General features: G+C 41.6%; 1 protein-coding gene across 1 annotated transcript in view; it reads right to left on the bottom strand.

The window, feature by feature from the left end:
• Window positions 1-26,027, bottom strand: part of kif19 (kinesin family member 19) — a 41,873-nt gene that overhangs the window by 14,550 nt on the left and 1,296 nt on the right. Inside the window, exons 2-5 of the mRNA XM_031314773.2 lie at window positions 23,608-23,688; window positions 1,582-1,692; window positions 1,366-1,453; window positions 278-414 (exon numbers count right to left, since the gene is read on the bottom strand). Of these exons, the coding sequence (XP_031170633.1) occupies window positions 278-414; window positions 1,366-1,453; window positions 1,582-1,692; window positions 23,608-23,688 (417 nt within the window). The remainder of the gene's footprint in view (window positions 1-277; window positions 415-1,365; window positions 1,454-1,581; window positions 1,693-23,607; window positions 23,689-26,027) is intronic.

The raw sequence follows: 26,027 nt of genomic DNA on the forward strand, positions 1-26,027 counted from the left end.
GGAGACCAGTAGTATCTGCCTGCAATTGGCACTGGCTAACAATCTCAGATCTTATCAGTGTGAACAGATGACGGCGAAGAGGGAGTTCTACTTGTGACGATGACAAAAACAGAGATAGATAAAGACAATTCAAATGTGAAGACGTCTTTAAACTCTGATTGAGCAATCAAGTAAATGGCTATATCATTTCGTGCCTTACTTCAGGGTTTCTTTAACTAGATGATTATGTGATGAGAAGAAATGTCTTGAGACAAGTTGTGTGAGATGAAATTCTGACCTCCAGATAGGACATGGAAACGCTGTACAGCATGTCGTCACTGGTCTCCTCAATGGCCCGGAACAGGTCGTTTAGCGTTCGAACGTAGATGCCTGGCTCCTTGTCTGTCCCCAACATGGTGTATGTCTTTCCACAACCTGAAAACAGAAAAGAAAAACCAAAAAAAATGTGAATTAATGCAGTTTTTAAGATATCATGCTCATTGTTAACCAAAGTAAATACTACTTTTTAAACCAAACCACCTAATAAAAGCTAAGCGTTTACTGTGCCCGTATTACTGAATGTTCAGTAATATGGACAGGATGTGCTGATGTGCTGTCTTTGGACACACACACACACACTAATGCTACGTTTACATGTGGCCGGCTATTTTCATAAACGGACATTTCAACCTCTCCGTTTTCAAAAATAACATTGTGCACAGCTGTCACTTTTCAGAAAAGTGTTCGATTACATGTACCCGTGTATATATGCCGTCAATGCCATCAAGAGCATGCCAAACCTGTAGGTGGCAGTGTAACGAGAAGCTCAAGCCCACGTTAGCCAATCAGAATCCCGAAAATAGCAACAACAGCAACGAATCACTTCCTCTTTCTCTCTCTCTCGGCTGCCTAAACCTCCGTTTGTCTCAGTTTACATGCAAACGTGCAAACAAAGTTTTCCGAAATCTCCACTCTGGCCGGAGGTTTTAGAAAGACTCGTTTTCAGAGGCAAATTCTCCGTTTGCGTGTAAACGAAGGGCACAAACGAAGGGAAATGTCTCCGTTTTTCAAAATAACCATGTATGTGTAAACAGGGCCTAAAACCTCTGTGTTTACTTCCCCACAATAGGAGACAAAGAGTTGTGAATCTCTGAGACGAAGGCAGAGGAAGTCAGTGAGACAGATGAATAACTTGATGGAGCAATAGTGCTTAATTAGTCTTTGACTTAGCCCTTTTCTGAGGGTATGCTGGCTAGCTGACTCAGAAAGAAAGAGGATGACCAGAGATTATGCACCAGGAAGCTAACGCATGTAATTAGTGAAGGATAAACCTCCATTCAAAGTGCTCAGTTAACTTTGTGGATTCTGTGCAACACACACACAAACCTGTGGGTCCGTAGGCGAACACTGTGGCATTGTAGCCTGATATGAGGCCCTCAATCAGCCCTTTGGTTGTAGCTCGGTACACCTCCTCCTGCAAAGGAAGAAGAATATAAGCTTAAAAGGTTCAAGCGCATATTCTAGGGTCACAAATGCTTTGGCACATTTGTTTAGACTTTACTTTTTGTTTTTGTTTTATCTGAACTTTTACTTTTGACTGACCTGACTGGCTGAGTAGTCGAACGCCACATCAAACATGTACGTTTTCTCCCTGGAGCGGTTGGCACGCAGAATGTCGTCCGGGTCCTCCATTGGGTCCTTCAGAACCACCATCTAATGACGAAGAGAAAGGAAAGAGACAAGAGAATGAAAAAAGAGGTGCACCGTATGAGTGGGTGTTAAGTCTTCAAGCCGAGACCTCTCAGCAGCCAATTAACGTGATACTTCTTTTGTCAATCACAGTGGAAAGTTGCGCTAATGAGCAAATTTGCCCTCAAGTCAATAAGCTGAGGTTCAGCTTGGAAAAAGTGGCAAAAATTACCAAAAAAAAGACAGTCGTTACATTACTGAAATATGAAATTACTGTCCTATTTAAATACGGCTGGGATTGGATGACTCACAGATCAGAAAATTATAGTTTCACTGGGAGCTAGTGCTACTGTTATCATTTACTGTTTGTTTAGATTATATTGTGTTTTATAATGATAGCTGTAGAAGGGCAATAAAAGGCCACGCACAGTACAGTACACAGCGCAGGTGGGGCTCAGCTGTCGGGATGAGCTAACACAAAATGCTGAAGGGTTTCTGTCTTTAGCAGATGTCTATATCTGCTAAAAACACTTTCCATGTGGTGTACATCAGGAAAATGGAAATACATCAGACAGTTACAGTTATCAGCTCAGATAATTATTAGTCAGTGTTCTGGCAGGTTTATCTACCTTTTTTGTTTGATGTCCCCCAACATCCCCCCCACTGCCCGATCAGATAAACCTGAACTACTCTTCTTTTATTTCATCTTCCAACATTTCATTACAAACTACTGTGAGAAATGTCAAATGACATCTAAATGTCAATGAAAGCTGTCTGCTCCAAGGTACAGGATGTCCTTGTGACAAAAACAGCCCCTGTTCAGATCAGCAAAACGTCATAGCTCTGTATGCATGTATGCAAATGGTAAGCAACTCAAGCCATCTGCCATACTCTGAATCCTGTTCATAGAACATATTGACCCAACCATCAGCCCTTGTGTCAAGGACCTTCATACTGTAGTATCTGGAGGAGAGAGATCAGCAGCTGGTTGCAATTGCTAAAACTTGTTTGATTTGTGCATGTGATAGTCTGAGTAGTTTGTGTATTCACGCTGTGTACACAGAGACTGAGATGTCTCATTGTTCCAATTGTGCTGTTTGACAATGCCAGTGCCTAACCCACAATCATCAGTGAATCACAGCTCTCCAAAAGAACATTTCAGGGTCAATTTCTGAACAGAAATGACACAACACAACATCAGAAGAAACTATTATAATGCTGTTGACAAATCATTGAATCAGAGTGGGTGCAATTGGCCTGACAGGTTGTTAACAGCTAAAGGAAAATGATTCCCCTCACAGAGTTGTGTGTTTGAATCTCCTGCTATGCAAATGGCAGAAAAGTCAAGTCATTCAGGTATGACAATGGGAGATAGCCAGGTATTTCAGCTGACCAGCTCTGTTCAGCAGTGGGCCTGGAGAGCCCTCTGAGGCCTGTAACGCTGAATTACCCGGCTTGTTTGATGACCCCCTCAACCACTGAGCCGCTCACTTTGAAGCCTCTCAATTGAAATTCAAGTGGAGAGATACGGAGGGAGAGGAAAGATGAAGCAACACTTGCTTGGTTTTCCTTCGAGTTTACTAATTTACTGGGGCTCAAAATAAGCCTTTTTATCCTGTTTTTTTTTCCAAGAAGAGTTTACGCTTTTCTATGGCATGTATATAGAGAAGATGAGGACTTTGATGAGGATGCATTTCACAGGAAAGATATTGTGAACAAGGGAGTACTTCTGTTAGTATCAGAGGCACTTAAGCTACTTAGTCTTAGCCAATCTGATGACCTTTAGAAGCAATATGACTAGAGTTTAGTAAAATTAGATTGTCAAAAAGAGACACAGTGATGAGTCCAAGTCTTTTGAGTTGCAGGAGGATGGACCATGCAGCACTAGGACCATGTTCACATTAAGGTGGATTCAATTCATCTACAAATGTACACATTAGGATAAGGGCTGGAACAGTATTCTGTAGTCCTAGTTTGTATGTGTCTTTCAGCCTTATTAGTCATTGTGCTCCCAAAATTTGACTTCCCAGCATGTGCTGCAGGAGCCCACTGTCAGATGTGTGATGGCACAAAGTACAGATGCTCAGAGGGAGAGAGCTTAGGCTTTTTTTATATATAATATTATAGGCTATTCTATCAGATTCTAGTTTTAAATGTGTAACATCATTTACAATTACCACAGCACACTGATTTTAATACAAACCCCAATTCCAATGAAGTTGGGACGTTGTGTAAAACGTAAATAAAAACAGTTGCTATACAATTATTTGCAATTCCTTTTCAACCTATATTCAATTGAATACACTACAAAGACAAGATATTTAATGTTCAAACTGATAAACTGTATTGTTTTTTTGCAAATATTCACTCATTTTGAATTTGATGCCTGCAACACGTTCCAAAAAAGCTGGGACAGGGGCAACAAAAGACTGGGAAAGTTGAGGAATGCTCAAAAAACACCTAACCTGTTTGTAACATTCCACAGGTGAACAGGTTAATTGGAAACAGGTGAGTGTCATGATTGGGTATAAAAGGAGCATCCCCATAAGGCTCAGTCGTTCACAAGCAAGGATGGGGCGAGGTGCACCACTTTGTGAACAACTGTGTGAGCAAATAGTACAACAGTTTAAGAAAAACGTTTCTCAATGTACAATTGCAAGGAATTTAGGGATTTCATCATCTACAGTCCATAATATCATCAAAAGATTCAGAGAATCTGAAGAAATCTCTGAACGTAAGCGACAAGGCCGAAAACCATCATTGAATGCCCGTGACCTTCGATCCCTCAGGCGGCAGTGCTTTTAAAACCAACATCATTATGTAAAGGATATTCCCACGTGGGCTCAGGAACACTTCAGAAAACCATTGTCAGTTAACACAGTTCGTCGCTACATCTACCAGTGCAAGTTAAAACTCTACCATGGAAAATGAAACCCATATATCAACAACACCCAGAAACGCCGACACCTTCTCTGGGCCTGAGCTCATCTGAGATGGACTAATGCAAAGTGGAAAAGAGTGCTGTTGGCTGACGAGTCCACATTTTAAATTGTTTTTGGAAATCATGGACGTCATGTCCTCCGGGCCAAAGAGGAAAAGGACAATCCAGATTGTTATCATCTTAAAGGTCAAAAGCCAGCACCTGTGATGGTATGGGGGTGTGGTAGTGCCCGTAGCATGGGTAACTTGCACATATGTGAAAGCACCATTAATGCTGAAAGGTACATACAGGTTTTAGAGCAACATATGCTGCCATCCAAGCAACGTCTTTTTCAGGGACATCCCTGCTAATTTCAGCAAGACAATGCCAAGCCACATTCTGCACGTGTTACAACAGTGTGGCTTCGTAGTAAAAGAGTGTGGGTATCAGACTGGCCTACCTGCAGTCCAGACCTGTCTCCCATTGAAAATGTGTGGCGCATTATGAAGCTCAAAATTTGACAACAGAGTCCCCGGATTGTTGAGCAACTGAAGTCGTACATCAAGCAAGAATGGGAAAGAATTCCACCTACAAAGCTTCAACAATTAGTGTCCTCAGTTCCCAAATGCTTATTGAGTGCTGTTAAAAGGAAAGGTGATGTAACACAGTGGTAAACATGCCCATGTCCCAGCTTTTTTGGAACGTGTTGCAGGCATCAAATCCAAAATGAGTGAATTTTTGCAAAAAAACAATACATTTTAACAGTTTGAACATTAAATATCTTGTCTTTGTAGTGTATTCAATTGAAAATAGGTTGAAAAGGATTTGCAAATCATTGTATTCTGTTTTTATTTACGTTTTGCACAATTATATTACATGTCATTTAGCTGACGCTTTTATCCAAAGCGACTTACAATTAAGTGTGTCCAACCTTGAAGGTGCAAACTCCAGACAACAAGTAGTAAGTACAAGTACATAAGCTTTAAATAGGTAATGCTACAAAGAGCCATATGAAAGTGCAGCATCAAGAATTATACATATATCATTTTATTTTTTTTCCAACTTTATTGGAATTGGGGTGTGTACATCTTAAATACATTTTGACCAAATGCACAATAAATACCGCATTTTTAAATCAGCAAGAGCATTAGCTATCATCTCCTAAACTGTTGATATGACTCTAAATTGTCACAAACACAGCTGGCAAACAACAAAGTTGAGAATTACAACAATCATCTGGTAAGCAGTAGCTGGTCTACAGTTTACAGTACACCTCTGATTCTATCGCCTCCCACTCTGTGATGTCTTATGATGATATTATGTTTTAATATAGCAGAAGACACAATTTAGCTGGACAAAAACGGGACAGTTGGATTTAGGAAAAGAAGAACGGGACAGTTGGGTTTATGAAAAGAAGAAAGTGACAGTTGGGTTTAGGAAAAGTGACACACGGGACACGAAGCCCAGTCTCCGGGGTGAAAGTCCTGTGTTGTTTGACCCACCATCCCAACCAGCCTCCCTATGAGGAAGTTTTGGCTTTCATATTACTCGCTACCATTGACGCTCTTAATACTACATCATCTTCAAGTGTTCTACACACACACTCAGTTTTCGCACTGACGCTGACAGCCACTGCCCAAGCATCCATATTTTACGAGTTCGGCGTGAGAACGGGTTGCGTTTTTGGAAAAGCTTCAGTATCCTCATTCACTAAAATGGTGTTTTCAAATGTGTACCACTGTGTATAGAGCACAGTTTTGTGATATTAAAAAATGGCAGTTAAGTGTGGAAAAAAAGGTGCATTTGTAAACTTAGCCGGCTAAGTGTGTACGCATGTTGCTATATATGCATGGTGTGTGCGTGTGTAATTGTGTTCCTTGAGAAAGCTGATGAGCATGCAACAACGCTCTTACATAATTGTATGTATAGTAGGGATCAAATAGTGTGCTCATCCATGCACAGTTTTGTCTGTGTGCATGCACTTTGGAAAATCATTAAAGGCCAAGGGTGTTGATAACACCTCTAGTCCCATCTGTCATCTGTGTTTCTTGGGTAACAGTATCTTCCACAGCTCCACACAACATCCACACATGGCAGCTGCTGCTTGGACAGATTCTATACCACTAATAAGTCTTCCGATAAGACTGTAAGATGCTGGCTCTAATGACAGTACACTGTGTGGCAACATAAGTTTTTGATGCCAATAATGGACTCTGGGTAACCTTCCTGGGATCAGACTTTTCCAACATAGGTGTCTTTCACAGTGGACTGGCCTCTGAGTTAAATTAAGAGGCTTCTGATAAACAAAGAGTCCGGGGTGAAGTACGGGTCAGTCTTAGCTGTTCAGTGTTGACGTTTAGTGTACAGAACAGGTTAAGGAGCATTTGGAAACATGGAAACCATTAAATCTCCAACACGTCCTCTTTCTTTCTCACACAGTTGCATGGAAACGTGTACTCATACACACATAGCAACTGAGAAAGCAGCATTTCATGACCTCTGCAACAAGCAAGTCTGTGCAAGCAATGTGGCAAAAGGCATGACTGACCACAAGGGCTGAGGCTCGGCACACTCCCACACAAGCAGTGTGCTTGGGTGTGTGCAGGGGAGGTCTGTTGTATTTTTTACACTAAAAACATTTAGGCAGTTACAACTCTCATGATCTACGTGTATGCAGCACTGACGAAAAGTTTGATGGTTAAACAATGTTGAGACAATATTTCAACATCTTCAGAGACTAAACAGATCATTTTATCATCCGGAGTGCAACAGTTGTTTATTTAAGCTACAACAATTAGTCGATTACAGAGAGATCTACGGAAGGTTTATCGGCAACTATTTTGTTTCGCAATTTTTTTTTAATTGACTGGAATATTTACTTTTGTTTGTTAATTCAATATCTTTGGTTTTGAACTGTTGATCAGACAAGACATGATATAAAGTTTTCAATGAACTTTACAGACCAAACTATTAATCAAAAAAATAATTGGTAGATTAGTTAGTCATCAGGCACTTGGAATCGGCAGAATCAGCCTTAGAAAAGCTGGCTGATTCTTCCCTTTTAATTGCTCTACCTTAATCATGAATCCAACTGTGAGTCAGTGGACAGCTGCACAGCAACCACTCTATAAACACTGGCACAATACAGCAAACACACAGAACCTGATAAGATTAATAGAAATGTTCTAGTGTCGCTGTTAATGAACAAAGTGGGCAAGCTGTTACTATGGCAATGATAATTAATTTCTGGGACATTTGGCTGTGAATCTAATATGAAGACCAAGGCATAAGAGCACATGTATTAGCTATATATTTGTCTTTTTGACCATGAATCCGTTTCTCTAACCTCATATTAATCGCCTAACCTTTTGATGTTGACAGCTAGTCCAGGCAGACAATTATTTCGCTTAATTATTAATATTATTAATATTATAATATTACTAATACTACAAGATATTAGGGGTGGTACGGTTCATGAACCGCTCGGTTCGCATTTCTCGGTTCGGAGCGTGTGTGCGTCGCACGGTTCGTCAGTACACGGTTAATGTGCACTAACCACTTACTGCCGTAGTGCCCACTTTCGACACCTATGTTAAAACACTTACTGGAAACGACGAGGGGGATGAGCGTGATGAACGCAACACATGGCAGTTGATTGGACGAACGCGTCACGTGGTTCTTGCTGCTACCGAATTTCAAAACAGACTCTAATGGCGTCTCGTTCTGAATACGATCTCGTATTTTACGAAAATAGTTCACCGAAAAGTGTTTCTGAAAACATTTTAAGCGAGAAATAGGCCATACAGTTGCTGAATCTGACTGCTTTTTTGATCGACAAAGACCGCTCCTCAGGTGGAGTGTGGAGTGCTGCAGGTCACGTCACATGCAGAAATGGTAAGTGGGAGAGATGAGGAAGGCTGCCCGGAGTTGGAGGATGCCCCAGCGTCGTATATAGTCTGATGTGTGGGAACATTTTGGATTTCATGTTACCTATGACGACAGCGGAAATAAAACAATAGATAGAACTGCCACTGTGTGCATGTATTGTGCAACATGCATTCAATATGCTAATTTTAGCTATATATCATATGCTGAAGTATATTTCTGGAGTGTTAAAGATTAAAAGAAAAAATAACAAGAACCGTACAGAACCGAAAACCGTGACCCTAAAACCGTGATACAAACCGAACCGTGGATTTTGTGAACCGTACCACCCCTACAAGATATATGTGAGTAGAGCATGATTTCTAAACGTCCATTATGGTGGTTAATTCTGTCTGACCTTCAGCCTTACTGAATATCTTCTTCTTCACTTCTATCAGAAAAGCAGTGACTGGTTCACTAGTTCAGCTTGTTAACGATGATCTTTCAAAGACCATGAAAGAATAACAGTAGACAAAGAAATTTCTCTCATCTACGGTCCAGTTGAATGATGTCGAGGTCAGATTTTCCACTGGGGTTTAAATTGTGTCTTGTTGCTCTTTCTACTTGGACCAATCACCCCTTTTTCACTGACTAATTCATGGCTACCACTAAAGGAGATGTCAGTTTTGAAACAAGTGGGCAAGAGGGACGGAAGAACAATATGAAGTGAAAAGGAAAGCAATTTCCTGGTCGACAACCTCTGTAAACGTGGTGTCATTTTTAGCAGTTTTCACAGTGACAAAGGACATCTCAAGCTACAGCCACTTTTCATTTGGATGTAGGGCTTGATTAAATTTAACTTGACCCCGGGGGCTGACAGAACAAATGGTCAGAGTGTGAATTTACACACTGTGGCTATGAAAAAAAGAAACTCCTAAAATATTCATATCCTCACAAGGATCAGCCAAAGTCAAAACAACAGCTTGCTTATGCAGCGACATGAAACCAATTAGCGTGATGGAGTTCATGCCATAAAAAAGCAGTGGGGTGCGATAGAGCACCCTTGCCCAGCGCCTTTTATGGCTGATGGCATTTCTAATCAGCAGGACCTGCTGTTCTGGTCGTTAAAGCAGCAGGGTTGACATGGTTGGCCATCCTGCTGATTATAGCACTGCTAGCTCCCACCACGGATCCATAATTCAAAGCCTGGATGTAGTACTGTTTCACAAGCCAGCCTGCCCTGGTTGGTTCTCCTTGACTCGCTCCACTACTATGTGCCAAGTGGCAAATGCTGCCAAGACGACCAACAAAAGTCAGCAGTCGTACAGACATCAACCGCTTTTATAGGCACTGGTTTCATTACAACTAACTGATGGCTTGGATCACTAATAAAATAACAAAAAGGCAATGGAAATCTCAATTATTCAAAGGGCCTACAGTTCACTGGCCGTCACTCACACTGTAACAACCAGTGTTGGTCAAGTTACTTGGAAATAGTAATTAGTTACTGATTACTGATTACTTCTCCAAGAAAGTAATCCAGTTACTTTACTGATTACTTATTTTCAAAAGTAATTAGTTACTTTACTAGTTAAGTTACTTTTCAAAACTATGATGCACGACCTGAATAAAACAGTGGAAATTGGCAGCATGTCCTCGACAATATAGCCAGCGACGAGCTTCTTCAGTTCAGCGACACTAAGTCCTGTCGCTTTTAAGTCTATTTTCACCTGTTTAGCAGGAGAGGGGCCCTCGGAGGTTCGCCCGGTGGAATTGGATGTAGCCGCAGCGGTCATGTCAGTTGGGGGTTCAGATTCTTTTTTTTCAGTGAGTTTCACATTCCTGTGCCGGCTTGCTCAGATTTGAGGTGGAATTTTTCACTGTAGATAAAAGTTTTCTTCCCACACAGAGTGTACAGTGGACGCAGTCAAACTCAAAGTAATGTCGGTACTTCCAAGCATTAAACGCTGCATGGTCCTGCTCTCTCCTGCGCTCCATGTTGTCTCTTCTTCAACACTACACACGTCGGTGTTTACCACTGACGTCGCGGCGCACGGTCTCACGAAACAAAATCATGGTTAAGTAACGCAGTAACGCAGCCTGCTTACGGGGAAGTAACAGTAATCTAATTACTGTTTTTGCAATTGTAATCCCTTACTTTACTCGTTACTTGAAAAAAGTAATCGGATTACAGTAACGCGTTACTGCCCATCAGTGGTAACAACACACAAAGTTTGATTAGAAGCTAAATTAATGGTTCCCTGTATTGTATCAGTAAAGTATTTATTCTCCATGGTCACCACAAATAAGCTTCCATCTGGTCTCATTGACAGCAGGTAAGACTGGAGGGAAACTGAAGAAATATCTTTTTAAAGGTGCTATATACGACACGACATATAAAGAGTGTCTGCATGCAGCTCTCACCTCTGACGTCACAAGCAAATAGCGGCGGCTAGCAATGCTTACAGAGCTGACAGTGTTAATAGGGGTACAGCGGGAGTGTGACTAGGGCTGGGACGGTTACCGCATTACCGCAATACCGCGGTCACGTGATGCCTACCGCGGGTCTGAGCTCGTCACCGTCATCACCGTCATCACCGTCATCACCGCAAAAAAACATTTGCAATAGATAAAGCCACCGTGTCTTGAGAAGTTCTAGCTTGTTATTTTATTGTTCACTTTTAACTCACTTTACATCATCTTTGCTAACTCTTTTTCCTCTCTCTTTTCCTCACAGCAGCACTCATACGCTACTCTCCGTTACCGCTCGCTCTCCTTGCGCGACCACACGGGCAGTGATGTCACTCACCCAAGGCACCCTGCCATTCTCGCTCTAACTTACGCTACTCTCGTTAAAGTGTTAGGGTGTTGTGGTATACCGCTCTACCGTGGGAATTTCTTGCTTTTCAACTGCTGTAAGAAAAAATCCATACTGTCCCAGCCATAAGTGTGACTTCATTCTCTGCTCAGGACACCATTAATCTACTATATCTTTACATAGCAAATAGTTGTTTGCTGCTATATTAATGCTCTGAATGTCATATAGAGCACCTTTAATAGTGTGAGTGCATTAAGCAGAAGATTGTCACTTCAGCAGACAAATACAGAGAAAGACAGTAGACGGAGAAGGAAATGTTCCTTTTAAACAAAAACAAGCAGACAAGGTCTGAATCAGAGCAATACCACCTGTACACACTGGTGTCACGTTGTGTCTTTTCTTTATTACTTTGGTTTCAAAGGTCACAAGGTTACATTTTTTATCACGCTCATAGGGTTGACCACACATGTAATGGAGAGATTAAGAGGGGCTTTTATCTGTGTGTCATGTATCAGTGTGTTATATCTAAAGTGCATGTCAATCTTTGCATCTTGTTTTCCCCCGTTTTAACCCTCATCTCCATGTGACATTGTTGGTACCATGGAAGCATGTTTTCCAACTCAGCTTTGTAAATTTGCGTGAAACTGGGGATCATCCTCAAGGCTCCACCAGGGCTGTATGATTTGTATTCAAATTGGATCTAGATGTGCATGAAAATACACATGGTTATTGACAGTTGAGTGGGATGTATTTCAAAAATGCCCTATCACAGTATTAAACATCCTTTTGAAAATAGTTAGATTTACACTAAAAATTATCACTTGATCCTTGGGCAACTGGCTACACTGTGTGTGTGGACAGCTGGGCTCTCTGTATGCATTTAAGTAATGACATCTGTGTGCTGTGTCAAGAATACCGCAAAGGATAAAGATCACAAAAAGAAAGCAATCAGGTCTAAGCAGTGACCTTTACGGGGCAACCTTTCAAGCTGCTCTTTCAGAAACGCAACCGAAGCTTTGGAAAGTCCAACGGGCACAATTGCGGCAGGTTATCTGATAGAAAACCTCAGAGCTGCCCTCTCTGCACCCCAACAATGCTACTGTATATCCTGTTTCAGGGGCTCTAGATGATCGGAGGTGTGTGTTGGCTCGCAGTGTACCTGATACAGGGTGCTTGATAGCAAGGTCTGCTCTTCATTTGGGGTTACATAAGACGTCTGGCTGTGGCAAACGACTGCCAGATCAGTGCAGTTAGAAGGGGGTCGCTGTAATTCAGACTCGGACACTCATATGTGCACCTGCAGATGCACACACTTGCAATAGGATTCCCAGCCACTTACACATCGCAACAAGAGATCTTGAAATATCATGAAATCTAATGCTAAAACCTACCATTTTTTTCTTTCTTTCTTTTTGCCACCTGTCCTTTTTTCTCCCTTGCTCATTGCCCTCGTCATTTCGGTTGTGAGGGCATGTCGGACAGATGCGTTATTGGATAGCACAGGCACAGATGGTTACAAAGGATACGAGGAACAATACAGCAATTTGTCATCCACGAAAGCAATTCATTGAACCCTCGGGATCTCAATTAAGTGTGAAGATGTGGAGGGTCCAGGGTGTTCTAATGTTGCCATTAATGTCAACCTCAACATAAAATAATAAAAGATATTAAGTGGCATTGTGCCTGATGTTTTTTATTTCAAACAAGTGCAAAAATCCCCAAATCCTTTATTTTCCTTGTTCCTTGTGTTACAAATTTCATGCAAACTAACAAAAGTGCTGCTAAGACTGCTAAACAGCATGCTATTTCCAGGCATCTTAGTCCATTTTGCTTCCATCAGAGATGACAGAGTGGGAGATGTCATTTGTGTGAAACACAAAAGCAGCCATTAGTGTTTCCAAGTAGCTTCAAGTCTTCTGCGACCACAGCACACAATAAACTTTCCACAGGGTTTACAAAACACACTGCACTCTGTTTTTTGAAGATGAAAGATTGCATGCACTAGAGTAAAGAAAAACCGAATAAAAAAAGAATAGTCATGAATGCTGGCAGCCCCATGAGACAGTGAAGCTCATTACCCAAAAAGCAAAATTGTTGGGTGGATGAAAAATAGACACACAGTGGGTTTGTATGTATGCAGAGTGCCAACATTAAGTGTCCTTTAAAGATCTGCTTGATTTTAGAGTGTGCTGATATCATTTAGTATGCAGATGGTGGTGAGACAGCGCAGAAAGCAAAACAAACCGTATTAAAGCATTGGAAAAATATTTTGGGTGCATATGTATAATTTTCTCTTACTACAAATCAATTATGTACATTGATCTATCGTACCTGCAAACCAGTATAAAAAAAACTCTGGTCTAAGCCTCATCTGTACACATACTCAGCTGTGCTCTATAATGTGGATGAACTTGAATATCCTCTAGGTTTTGTGCTATGCTGACATTTGGTATACATTGTTTGAAGTGAGCTTGTATGGTAGGTTTTAGCATTAGATTTCACGTTTCTTTATAATGTTTTATGTATCTTATTATGTTAATGTACATTTGGTTTAAGTAACAGTGTGTTGTTGTTGTTGTTGTTGTTGTTTTGACTGGCTACAAGATAATTTAGGACAATAGAGTTAAGTCCCTTCAGTCCACTTTTATAACATGTTTGTAAAATTGTACGTTCTTGGCTTTAAACCAGAGGTGGCACTTTTGTCATATATAATATTTGTGGATGCAGCCCTCAAAACTAAACAACAAAATAAGGCTGTTTTTCAAAAATGACTCAGCTGTTTCTGATCTGTCACCATTGTGGATTAGGTAGAGTTGAGTCACTACCTTCTGCTAAAGTACTGTGCTCAAAAATTTCCATCGTTTCGTTTTCTGGAAAAGGCAGCCTTATGGATGAGCCTTACCAGACATGTTGTTGTGACTGGGGTATTACACGGAAAACACCCTTAGAGACTTGCTCCCACCGGTTCCTTAGAACCCAAGACATATGGGGGTTGTTGTCTTTGTAAACACCCTTCCACTCATGTCCGTCTCAGTGCCAGCTATTTTCTCTGTCCTGATTTGCCACCTGTTGCTCTTCCCACTCGCCACACTCTGTTTCATACAACTCTTCCTTTTCTTCATTTCATATTCTTAGTGTGTATTTTTTATAGCTCTCACATAGTATACTTTGTCTGTGTCTTCAGGAGATCTTGAGAAGACACTTGACTATGATATGCATGCTGGTTGTTGTGAGAATCAACTTACGATCTATTCGCTATGTTACAATTGACCAATCCCTGCCTGTCTTTCTGGCCAGGAGCCCAATAAAGACGGCACATTTATGGCCCTGCGACTGGCATGTATTTCCTGCTTGTGTAAAATGGTATTAGGGGGTCATGGAAGGAAGCAGAGGAAGATTACTTATTAGGAAGAGTACTCCTGATTCTGTTACACAGAACAGAGCACACACATACACAGCACCAAATGATCCATCTTCCGCTTATCCAGGGTTGGGTCGCGGGGGCAGCAGCTCCAGCAAGGGACCCCAAATTTCCCTTTCCCGAGCAACATTAACCAGCTCTGACTGGGGGATCCCGAGGCGTTCCCAGGCCAGTGTGGAGATATAGTCTCTCCACCTAGTCCTGGGTCTTCTCCGAGGCCTCCTCCCAGCTGCACCAAATAATGTGCCCTCAGTTTTGCTTCTCCCCTAAAATAGAAAGGATGTTGTGCTGGCATAATCTGTAACATAATTATTGGATGAGGTTACGGTAAAAGCCCTTTGGGTAGTTTCTTCCTTTTCATCAACCCCCAGTGGATGGCAGAAGGACCCATAAGACGTGCAAGGACACAATTCACACCTGCTACATCACATCCTTTATTATAATGTATTCCGTAATCCTGTTTTCTGAGGTTTTAAATAGATAAAATGATGGTGATGATGATAATGATGATGTAACAGCTGAATTGTATAAAGAACTACAGCAAAAGCCTAGCTGTGCTCCCAGAGGGGTTACTTGGCGGCAATAAGTGTGTTTATTTTAGTACTAAAAGCTGTTCAGAAGAACCCATAGCAGAGGCCACTCCAGCATCTAGTCTCCTTCAGAGGCCGCTTGAGGTGACCCGCCACGCCCTGCCCTCTCAATGAGATTAGAAGTGAAAGAGCAGACAGGCCATTGAGAGGGATCACATACAACTCACACAAACATGCACAGACGCACACACAATAGCCCTCGTTGTACAAGACACTCAAGGGAGGGGCAGGGAACAGGAGAATCAGAGAGAGTGTAGCGCGGAAGCAGAGAAACAGAAGTGAAGTCAAGAGAAATTATGCTCTTTCCGGGCTCAAACAGTCTAATTGTGTTGAAATGTTAACCTAGCCTGACAAGCCAGACCCACATCAAGATGTTGAGTTTAGGAACTCACCATTGGCAGGGCTCAATCCGAGGGGCGGGATAAATGGTTGTCTTTCAAATTCCCTCTGCATGCAATAGGATGGCGCTACAACCAAGCAGAGCAACGCTAGTTGATAGATTAAACTTTTGCAGTATCCGGTCGGCAAAACTCCGAACACATCGTCCTTTTTTAAGAATGATTTCAGTGCCGTTTTTTGTTCTTTTCTCAAAGAAAAGCTTAACTCCAAGTCTTCCAGAGTCGCGGCCAAAGCCAATTCAAAAGACAGCCCTCTTCTTTGTTTTCAAGTAGCAGGGAATTCACGCGGAACCGTCGCAACTCTGTCATTATGTTAAGCCCGCCCACCGACTCTATACACGATGTGATTGGCCTGAGTTCGGTTTTTCCAGCTCGCAAGCCAACGGAGAGTTGCTAGACTGACCCTGGCTGCAAATTACATTTGCTGCCGCTAGGATGCGTCTAGATTTCTAGGCTAATGTTAACCTAGCTTTGCAAAAACAGTATAAAGGACTACCTTCTGTGTGTGACTCAAAATAAACTGTTTTGTGCTTCTTGTTCATTTATATGTCTCTCCGCTGTCCCCCTGTTGCCATTCTAGGTTCAGGTCTCGTTCCTGGCTCTATTTCTCTGTGTGGAGGTTAAATCTTCACAGCTAAAAAGGACATAGCTATTTGTAGTTCCTTTTCCTCTCTTGTTCAACCGTGAAGCTATTCAAACACTCTGCCTCGTAAAAAAGCCTCTGCATGGACAAAGTGTGCCCTTTTTCACGTTTGCCCCCAGATTTTTTGCTAGGCTATTATGGTGATGGACTGTGTTGTAGAGAACATTTCCATCAGCCAAAGGTGTAGAAACATTAAGACAACAAGGGAACTGGGTTTTTATTTATGCAGATTTTGAGACTTTGTGATTGCTCACTCTCCCTTACCATCAGGCCAGTTGTAAGCTTGTCTGGACCTGCAAGGCTGCAGGTCCCTCTCCATCCCCTTTCAATGACTATCGCCCCCTTGCATTGACCCCCATCATCATGAAGTGCTTTGAAAGGCTAGTCATGGCTCGCATAAAATCCACTCTCCCCCCCCATCCTGGACCCCTACCAGTTTGCATACCGAAGTAACAGATCCACCGAGGATGCAATCAGTTCTGCTCTTCACCCAGCACTCACCCACCTGGATAACAAAAACTCATACGTCAGAATGCTGTTCATAGACTTTAGTTCAGCATTCAACACCATCATCCCTCAGCAGCTGATATGCAAACTGGACCAGCTGGGGCTCAGCACTTCACTATGTAACTGGCTGCTGGACTTCTTAGTGAGAGGCCTCAGGCAGTACAGGTCGGCAGCAACAGATCAAGAACCACCATTCTGAGCACGGGGCCCCCCATGGTTGAGTGCTCAGCCCCCTGCTCTTCACGCTGCTGACCCATGACTTTGCTCCATCCTTCAGCAGCAACCACATTGTGAAGTTTGTGGACGACACAACCGTGGTTGGTCTCATCTCTAACACTGATGAAACCTACTACAGGAAGGATTGGCCGTGTGGTGCAGCGGAAATAACCTCTTCCTGAACGTTGACAAGACCAAGGAAGTGGTTACTGATTTCCGGAGAGGTCCCACCCCCGGAACCCCCACTGACCATCAACGGTGATGCTGCGGAGAAAGTGAGCAGCACCAAATTCCTGGGGGTGCACATCAGTGAGGACCTCTCCTGGACAACAAACACTGCATCACTGGCCAAGAAATCCCAGCAGCGCCTCTATTTCCTCCATAAACTGAAGAGAGCAAGAGCCACCCCCACCCATCATGTGTTCCTTCTATAGGGGCATCCTGTCCAGCTGCATCATTGTGTGGTACAGGAGTTGCACTGCCTCCAACTGTAAGACCCTGCAGCGCATAGTGAAGGCTGCTGGGCGGATCATTGGTGTCCCACTCCCCTCACTCCTGGACATTTACCAAACCCACCTCACCCGCAAAGCAACCAGCATTGTGGGTGACCTCAGCCACCCCTCACACAGCCTCTTCAGCCACTCGCCAACTGGGAGATGGTACCGGAGCATTCAATCCTGTTCCAACAGACTGGCAAAAAGCTTCATTCCCCAGGCATTCAGGAAGCTCAACACCCTACCCTCTCTCCCTCCCCTCTGCCCCTAAGAACTCTGGACTCTGAACCCCCCCCCCCCCCCTCCATCAGGATCTGCAATGGCCACTTTATATAAAAGAAGACACTCAGGAACTCTTACTTTATATTGCACATTTCAAATATCTTTTCTGTACTGTTTGATTTTGCCTTACATTTGCACTATTTAGAATGTATTACTGTACTGTATATTTAATCTTTTTTATCTTTAGTTGTATATATTTGTTATCTTTTATATTATTTTATTGCACCGTGGGTCAGAGAGAAACTTATTTTCAAATGATGTGTGACTTGACTTTCTCCAAAATAAATCAAATTTGCTGTGTTTGCACAAGAAAACAGATGCATTTTTTATTTAAACTAATCCTACAGTCTGGCTTTTCACAAGTTTTTTAAACAGCATTGTCCACTGCCCTTTAGTACACTGCTGCCTGGAATTGGTCAAAAATGTAACATACTGATGTTTGTTCTGTATTCAACAGCAGCAAATGAGATTTTGTTTGGAGTACAACGCCTTTCTCATTCAAAGTAGTTTGTTTTCCAGGGGGGGCTGGTTTTGCTGAATCAGGCTAACTACAGTGCTGCCTCTGAGTTGAAGGCAATTTGAATTTCCTTTTACTGACAGACCTGGGTAGAGGGTGGCGGAAACTCTACTGAGCACTTGAGGTGAGGTGCTTTGTACTCCACAGCGGCAGAAAATGTGCCAATTCATAGCGTACTGTAATCAAGTAGACTTGTAGTTGGACCAGGCTGAATGCTGCTTATTGTTTTTAAAGGACTCTTTTCTTTACAAAGGAACCGAGAGGCAAAATGGTATTTTTGTTTGGCTGACATTCTCTCTCTGAGATCAGAATGAACCACCTGTTTTTTTTCTTCAGATAAACACATGAATGACTACATGGTAGGAAAGTCTTTTTTAAGTCTCCATTATCTGTACACAACAGAATTCTCACTCTAAGGAGATGACCATGAAATGCCACCATCAATACCTTGTGTGAGATCTATTGCTACTACACTTACAGTCCACACCAAATTGCATTGAGAAGTCTGCCAACAATCGAGGCGTACAAATGTTCCTTCTCAGAACGTAGTTATTACAGCCAATTCATCTGCGGACATGAAAAAAAAATAAAAACGATGCATTGTTCCCATAGATATAAATTTGTTCCCTGTTGTTTTTCCTTGTTCTTCCATATGTAGGAGTGTACTACTGAGGAACAGGAACAAAAAAAAAAAACAATGGCCCTGACCTTGTCTATGTGTCTCCATGGAGACAAGGCCTCACCATAAAGCATTCCCCACTGTGTGCTACTGACAGGCCAGCCCTGCCGAAAACATGCTTAACAAGTTCAAGGGCTAACACTTACTCCTACGAGCAAGACATTTAGATCTACATGTCTATGAACATACATTTACAAACTTGATTACTGCACTGACTTTATCACCACTGGCAAGCTTTTAAAAACACGTTTTGGAATAAGGAACCTGATCTTTGTAAATGTACTAAAGCTCAAAAATATGCTTAAAGGAATTAAGTGTATTCTGTAGTGTATAGCTCATTTTGATCAGTTGTCCTATCTAATGTATGCTCTAAATCTCTATCAAGTGTCAAACAGTCTTTTGTAAGTAGTGTCAAATTGGTAGTGATATAAAATGATCCTTTCGGGTGGCTCTTTCACGAGGTTAAGCGACCATCTTTATCCCTTGGGGGATAAGCATAGCTTCCCTGTTAGCCTCTTAAGGAGAGATGACATCACATCTCTGGGTCCTTTAGTCCAATGTGGGACGGAAAACACTGTTCGGCCACGGTTAGCCTTCTCTCAGTAACAACAACTTAATTCTAATTCTTAATTTTAACTGACGACAAAATGTGACACTGTACTAATTCCCTGAGCTTTGTGATATTTATATTTTGTGAGTAAAATAATTTCTTGATTGGAGGATATTGGATCCAGTCAGTTCTGAACAGCCACGTCAAACAAACAGAATCAGTAAGTAAATGGCACTTTTGGAGCTAGTATAAACCAACATTTTGTCCATAAACATAGTGGCTATAAACATATTATTATAAAATAATAACTCATCAGTTTTTCATAACAGTAGTTCAGGTCAAGTCTGGTATTAAAGGACCATATCGATGGGTTTAAATATTTTGAGGGAAACAACTTCCGTTTATTTCTGAATTCCACAAAGAAAAAAAAAATTCAAAGACTTTAAACCTGCTTGAGACAGGTTTTTATTACAGTGGCAATAGCTTAGATTTTTTTGTCAGGGTCACATTATTTTAGAATAAATGTATGAAATTAATGTAAATGGGAAGTTTGCATTTTCAATTTACTACAGACCTTGCAGCTCACACGTTGCAATATACGTTTGCCTTGTCGCCGTCGCGCTTTGGGTTTGACTTTTCACTTATTTCACTCTTAAATGAAGTGACTCCTGATTAAAATACAGCTACAAGCAGGAACCAAAACAGACTGCCATAATGAACAAAACCAACCTCACAACGTTCCTTATTCTCGGTTTCTAGACGTTTCTTATCTTCTTTTGACCGTTAAAGATGTTAACAACATAGAATGAAACTGTAATTTTTTGTGATGTCCATTTCGAAACAGTATCTGGCCTCCATGGGTGTTCTTTTGTAGTTTTCACTGTCCATAGAATCCCAGACAACACTAGTTTTGGGCCGGTTTCATAATTTTTCCCAAGCCAGCCAGAACACTTTGTCTCCTACCCCCATGAAGGTGTACTTATATTACACTCATCAAAAAATATTTTTTCAAGTTTCCTTCTATTGATATCACGTTTACTCATCCTACATCAATTTCCAAGATAAAATTCCACTAGAATCATGCTTTGCTGTAGATATAGCATAGCCTACCTGTATACCTTGGGATACAAGCTATTTTCCTATGCCAGTTACTGTTAGTTTAACCTGAGGCGTTTAATATCTCATTCATAAATCCACCTCACTATACCTCTGACCTGTGTACTTCTCACTCAAGGACAAGAAAAGCCCATTGAGCGCAACAGGTGGTCCATTAAAAGCAGCGATCCCCTGAGGCTGAGTAAAGCCAGAGAGAAAGAAAAAGAGCAGGTGGCGGACGGCTTAACCTGAGCTAAAACCCATCCAATGAGCTCATCTCCACAGTCTTAGCTCAACTTCAAGTTGTCTGTTTTCTTCCAGGAAGGCCAGATCTGGGTACACCCACCCAGTCGGCCAAGTCAGCCACCGGCACCCTGCTAATCTGTCTGAGCGCTATGTGTAGGCCATATGGCTATCGCTTGTCTGCCTGTCTCACAAACAAAGTAATCTTTCTGCGTGTGGAAGGGATTGGAGTTCTTTGTAGGTACAGTACATATCTGCATATATCAACGTGTGACTTGGGCAGGGGTGACAGTTATAAGTAATCAGATTGTGCCATTCTGTTCTATATAATCTCACAACATCCCAGTGTTGTTACCTACTTCACTATATCTCCTTCATTCATGTCAGCCAGAGCAGCCAAGGTAAGCCTTTTTTCAAGACATAAGTAAACAGCAGATTCCCACAACCCGATTGTCTCAATAACCTGAGTGGACCAGATATAACCCCATAGAGACCCTACAGCATACCTGTCAGTTTGCAATTCTCTCCTCAGACATAATACAGTATGAAATATGCTATTCAGGTATACAAATCAACACAATACATGTAAAGTTGACATGAAGACTCAAAAATATTTTCTAGCTCTTTGATTGAGCCAGAGACAATAACAAAGCCTTATTATGGTGGCTGTGTCAGCACTATATCTACCTACCTACTGCTATGCTCTAATCCCCTGTGTTCAAGTCTATTTTAATGACAGACACAAGTGCTGATGTTGTCCTAAGACTTGTAATTGAATTACTTCTGAGAAGACAAACAAACAAGTCAGGTCTCAGCGCCATGGATAACCTGTTAACCAGATAACCAAATAATCACACACTTGCATAATGTTTTCCTCCAGCACTGTTGCAGCACACTAAAGGGAAATCTGAACCACTATGTCAGCAGTTCAGCTATTCTGTATGCCTGCTACTGCCTCAATCAGCCGACACTGAACGAGGAAACACCTCAGCAGCTTCCCAGCCACTATGCTCATTATCATTTGCACTCCCTTCATCATCATCATCACACTCACCATTGGTACTGTTAAATGGTCTCCACAGGGACCGGTTCAACAGTGAGGGTTGCTGGTAAACATGGTCCTCATGGAGCTCGTATGTCTTGTCAATTGGTGACATGGTAACAACCTCATAACATACTGTGCACAGTGGTTGTGCTCTTAGGACAGGATCCTCTGAGGGGATCCACGTCCAGTTAGTTAATTTTTTTCATTGCTAGAATAGATAGATCCAAAATCTATGCGTCTAGTGTAACTTATATGTGTAAGACTAGCGCTCTGCTGTTAGCTGATAGCCAATCCACATTCTGTTCATTCAGAAATATTCCTGTCATGGTTCACTCCAATAGGAAATACAATTAGCATAATGGCTCCATTCAAAGCAGTTTACCTGCCAAATAAATTAGAAAGCCATCTCATATTGAGTAGGAGGGAAAATCAAAACATGACTGTTGGGAATAGAGTGAAAAGAGTCAGGCATAATGTTGTTTTTATCAGTGGCGCCGGCAGCCATAATCCTGTACGCACCGTGCATACATATCTTTCAAATTGATTGTGTACAGTTGGCAGTTGGAATAGCTGAGACAGTCTATCATCCCCCATCTCTCTGCCAGTCAGGAGACTGTATGGTGCATGCATGATCAGTGTGCATGCTGGTGGTTGGTGGGGGTGCAGATCTCTGTTGTTGTTGTTGTTGTTACCTCGACTGTTGAGTGAGGGCCGTGTTTTCTGCGAGACGTGCGACAGATCCGGAAGTTTTCCCTGCACTGTTTTAAGTGGTTTAATAAATAGTTTAATGCAAAAACTTTACTCTCATCTTCGTGGAACATTTCAGTGAGTATGTGTATACATCAACAACTGAGTAAATGGTTTGCCAAATCCAAAGTAGCCACTCCTCCTGTCCACCAGGCTTCATTAGCCACGACTAGCATAACACGCCTGAATCTCTGATGGAACTGTTGCATCTATTTTGTTCTTCCTTCTTTTGTTTACTGTCCATGGGGAGTCTGACAGTGTTATGGAAGATCAGTGCTAAATTGATGCACTACTCCTTCAATCAATTGACTACTTGCTAATTACTAATTACTACTTGCTGCCCTGGTTGTAACCTTTTGTTATCATTCAAGTCAGACAGACACACTAGGAGACTGAACTACCATCAGCACGAATGTTTTATGTAAGAAGCATTACACAGCTCTACATTGGTTAATGTCTAATTAAACCCCAGGCATTCACTATGGCGAAGCTTTCAGCCGTCTGCTAATGAAAGAATTTGAGGCTTTCTATCAGTCGTTAGAAAGGTCACTCTCTTTGCTACAGGTCTGAGTCATCCAGCATTCATTTACAAATAACATGTGACATTTGAGCTTTACAACTGATTTGCTTTTAAAAAAGAGCTGTGGGCTTTACCGAGGTCCCTGCAGATACCTCATCTGTGCAGCCTCATGACAGGCAGGAAGAAGGTTCTGAAACAGAGACAACAGACCTCCACCTCCACCTTCCACACAAGCACGCACTCTGACCCCATCACTCACTCAAGTGCATGCATACTGTATGCACACAGAGGTAGACAGGTTACTGACACACACACACACACACACACACACACACACACACACACACACACACAAACACACAGCAGTAGAACAAAGGACAGCCATCTCACCTGGTCGTCCACTCTGTGGGCCACGATCGTAGCCCCCTCCTCTTGCTCAGCATCGCTGAGGGGTCGGATCCTCAAGGCAACCTGTAGCACACGGAGTAAATTTAATTAACACAAAGATATTCATTTCACAAATTATAGGTTAGAAAATTAATTGAACTCTGCCTGGTTGGGTATGAATGACATTGGCAGCACACAAGAGTACTTTAGCTCCACAATCAATGAATTTCCATTTAAAAATGATGTGTCTGGAGTATTCATTCAGTTGTTGCTTAGTTGTAATTGAATGTACATCTGTTGAGAGTACTTGCCAAACCTTTTCTGAGCTGGAAGAATGTGTGGTACAGGAGAAAATGTGGGTTTATTTGTCAGTTGCAGCATATGTGTGAATTAATCTGTTTTCCTAAAGAGGAACATTGGGCCTCATTCACCAATCGTTCCTCAAAGGAGAATTCTGGTCGGGGTTTTTTCAATTGAAAGTACTCGCATATTTATAGCGATCAAGATTAACGTAAAAATTGGCCGGAATTCTCCTTTAGGAACAAATGTGTTCTTAAACCCCACTTACACAGTTTTCACGAAGATTCTGGCATTCACCAATGTTTTCTTATTTGGGATTTTTTCTTAGGTAAGAACAGAATCTACGCACACTCAGGAGCACTCTTACGCACAATTGAGAGCTGACATGTTTGCCTAAAATAAGTAGGCTAGTTATACCGTTTTCATCAGTTCTAATTTAAAATATTAATATTTCTTTATAATTTTGTAACTAATTATTTTCATTATTTTACACATAATTATATGTTTGTTGTAATAAATACACACTACACTTACACTTCTGCTCATTCGTAAACCACATTGAATTGCATTGTGTATGAATTGTGCTAGGCCTATACTTCATCAGTTCTGCGCCCTTGTCCGGATACAGCTTTCACTGCATGAGTAACTGCATTCCATGTATCGGTTTTATTTGCTGCTTTGTATCCATTGCTGACGCTACTAAATATGATGTCTCGTTTTTCACTAACTTCGTGCAGCAGTAGGCCTACCTCCACTTCAGAATTACTAAAGTTTTCCTCTACGGGGCGTTTACCTATGCTAAATAGGAGCAACGGGCACGCGCTTTCAAATTATGAAGACATTGGGATTCATCATTCTAAGAACACACCTGCGAACAATTCTGCTGTTTGAGAACACGTCATTTTTTCATCAGACTTTTCTTAGGAACTTTCTTAAGAACAAATTTAAGAAAAAACTTAGGAAGACATTGGTGAATGAGGCCCATTGATTTTAAACATCAAAATCTTCTTACAAGTCGTGAAACCTGGTGAATAATATGTACTGTGGCCCTGGAGGAGCTTTGTCAAGTCTTAAATGTACTAGGCTACAAAAAAAGAGATGCAGAATTTGAAAGATGTATGCATATAACCGGGCAGAGATGGTCTAAAGAAAATACACTACATTGCATTAGGGGAGGTGTAGGATCCAGTCGTATCAAAGCTTGACCCAGAGTAAGATAAAGTCTGTCAGAGTAGCTCAAATTTATGGAAGTGCAATACAAAAATTGCCTGAGTAGTCTTTTAAATGTCAAGCACAGGATGTAAGATTTTTTTCCAGTCAACCAGATAATAACTAACACTCACATTTAGAAGGCCTAAACCAAACCCTGTTGGCTGTTTTTTTCAGTGTGAATTTAGCATATTATCCGTGTTATTACACAATTTTTCTCTCTAGTTTCCAGTCCCACAGCCCACACACAAGCAGGTTTGGTAAATTGGAAACTCAAAATTGTCCGTAGATTTAATATGAGTATAAATGTGTTTGACTGTCTGTGTGTGGACTGGTGAAAGGTCTAGGGTGTACCCTGCCTTCTGACCCGTGCATGCTGCGATAAGTTACATGGCACAGCCAACTTGAATGGTTTTAAATAGTTATTTAAAACAAATGGATGAATGGATTGACAATTAAACTCCACATTCCGCTTTAAATCACTTCACAACCTGATTAATGCCAATTCCTCCTCCAAAAACGAAGAAACAAATTAGGGTGATGCCATTTTCCCAACCACCAACCATGGTTTCTTTCCATGAAAACATTTACAGATCAATAGGAAAGCTTTTAATGGGATTAAATGGAATGAAAACAGACAATAACAATCACAGCAGTGTCGTCATGTACCCAGAGGATGGCATGCATGTGACCCACAAACATATGCAGTTAAAAAGGGGAATGCAAAAGGGAATAATCAGCCACTCTCTCTGTCAGCACCCTGTAGAAAGTGTATTACATGCTGGACAAGAGAGAGGCCAGGCAACTAAAACAGCCACTTCAATTATTCAGATATAGGCTGCAGAACACAGTGCTGGTAGTGTAAAGCTGAGAAATCTAAAATGTAACACCAACAATGGATGCTGTTAGGAATA

This window comes from Sander lucioperca, chromosome 22 (genome assembly GCF_008315115.2).
Source record: "Sander lucioperca isolate FBNREF2018 chromosome 22, SLUC_FBN_1.2, whole genome shotgun sequence".
Lineage (NCBI taxonomy): Eukaryota > Metazoa > Chordata > Actinopteri > Perciformes > Percidae > Sander > Sander lucioperca.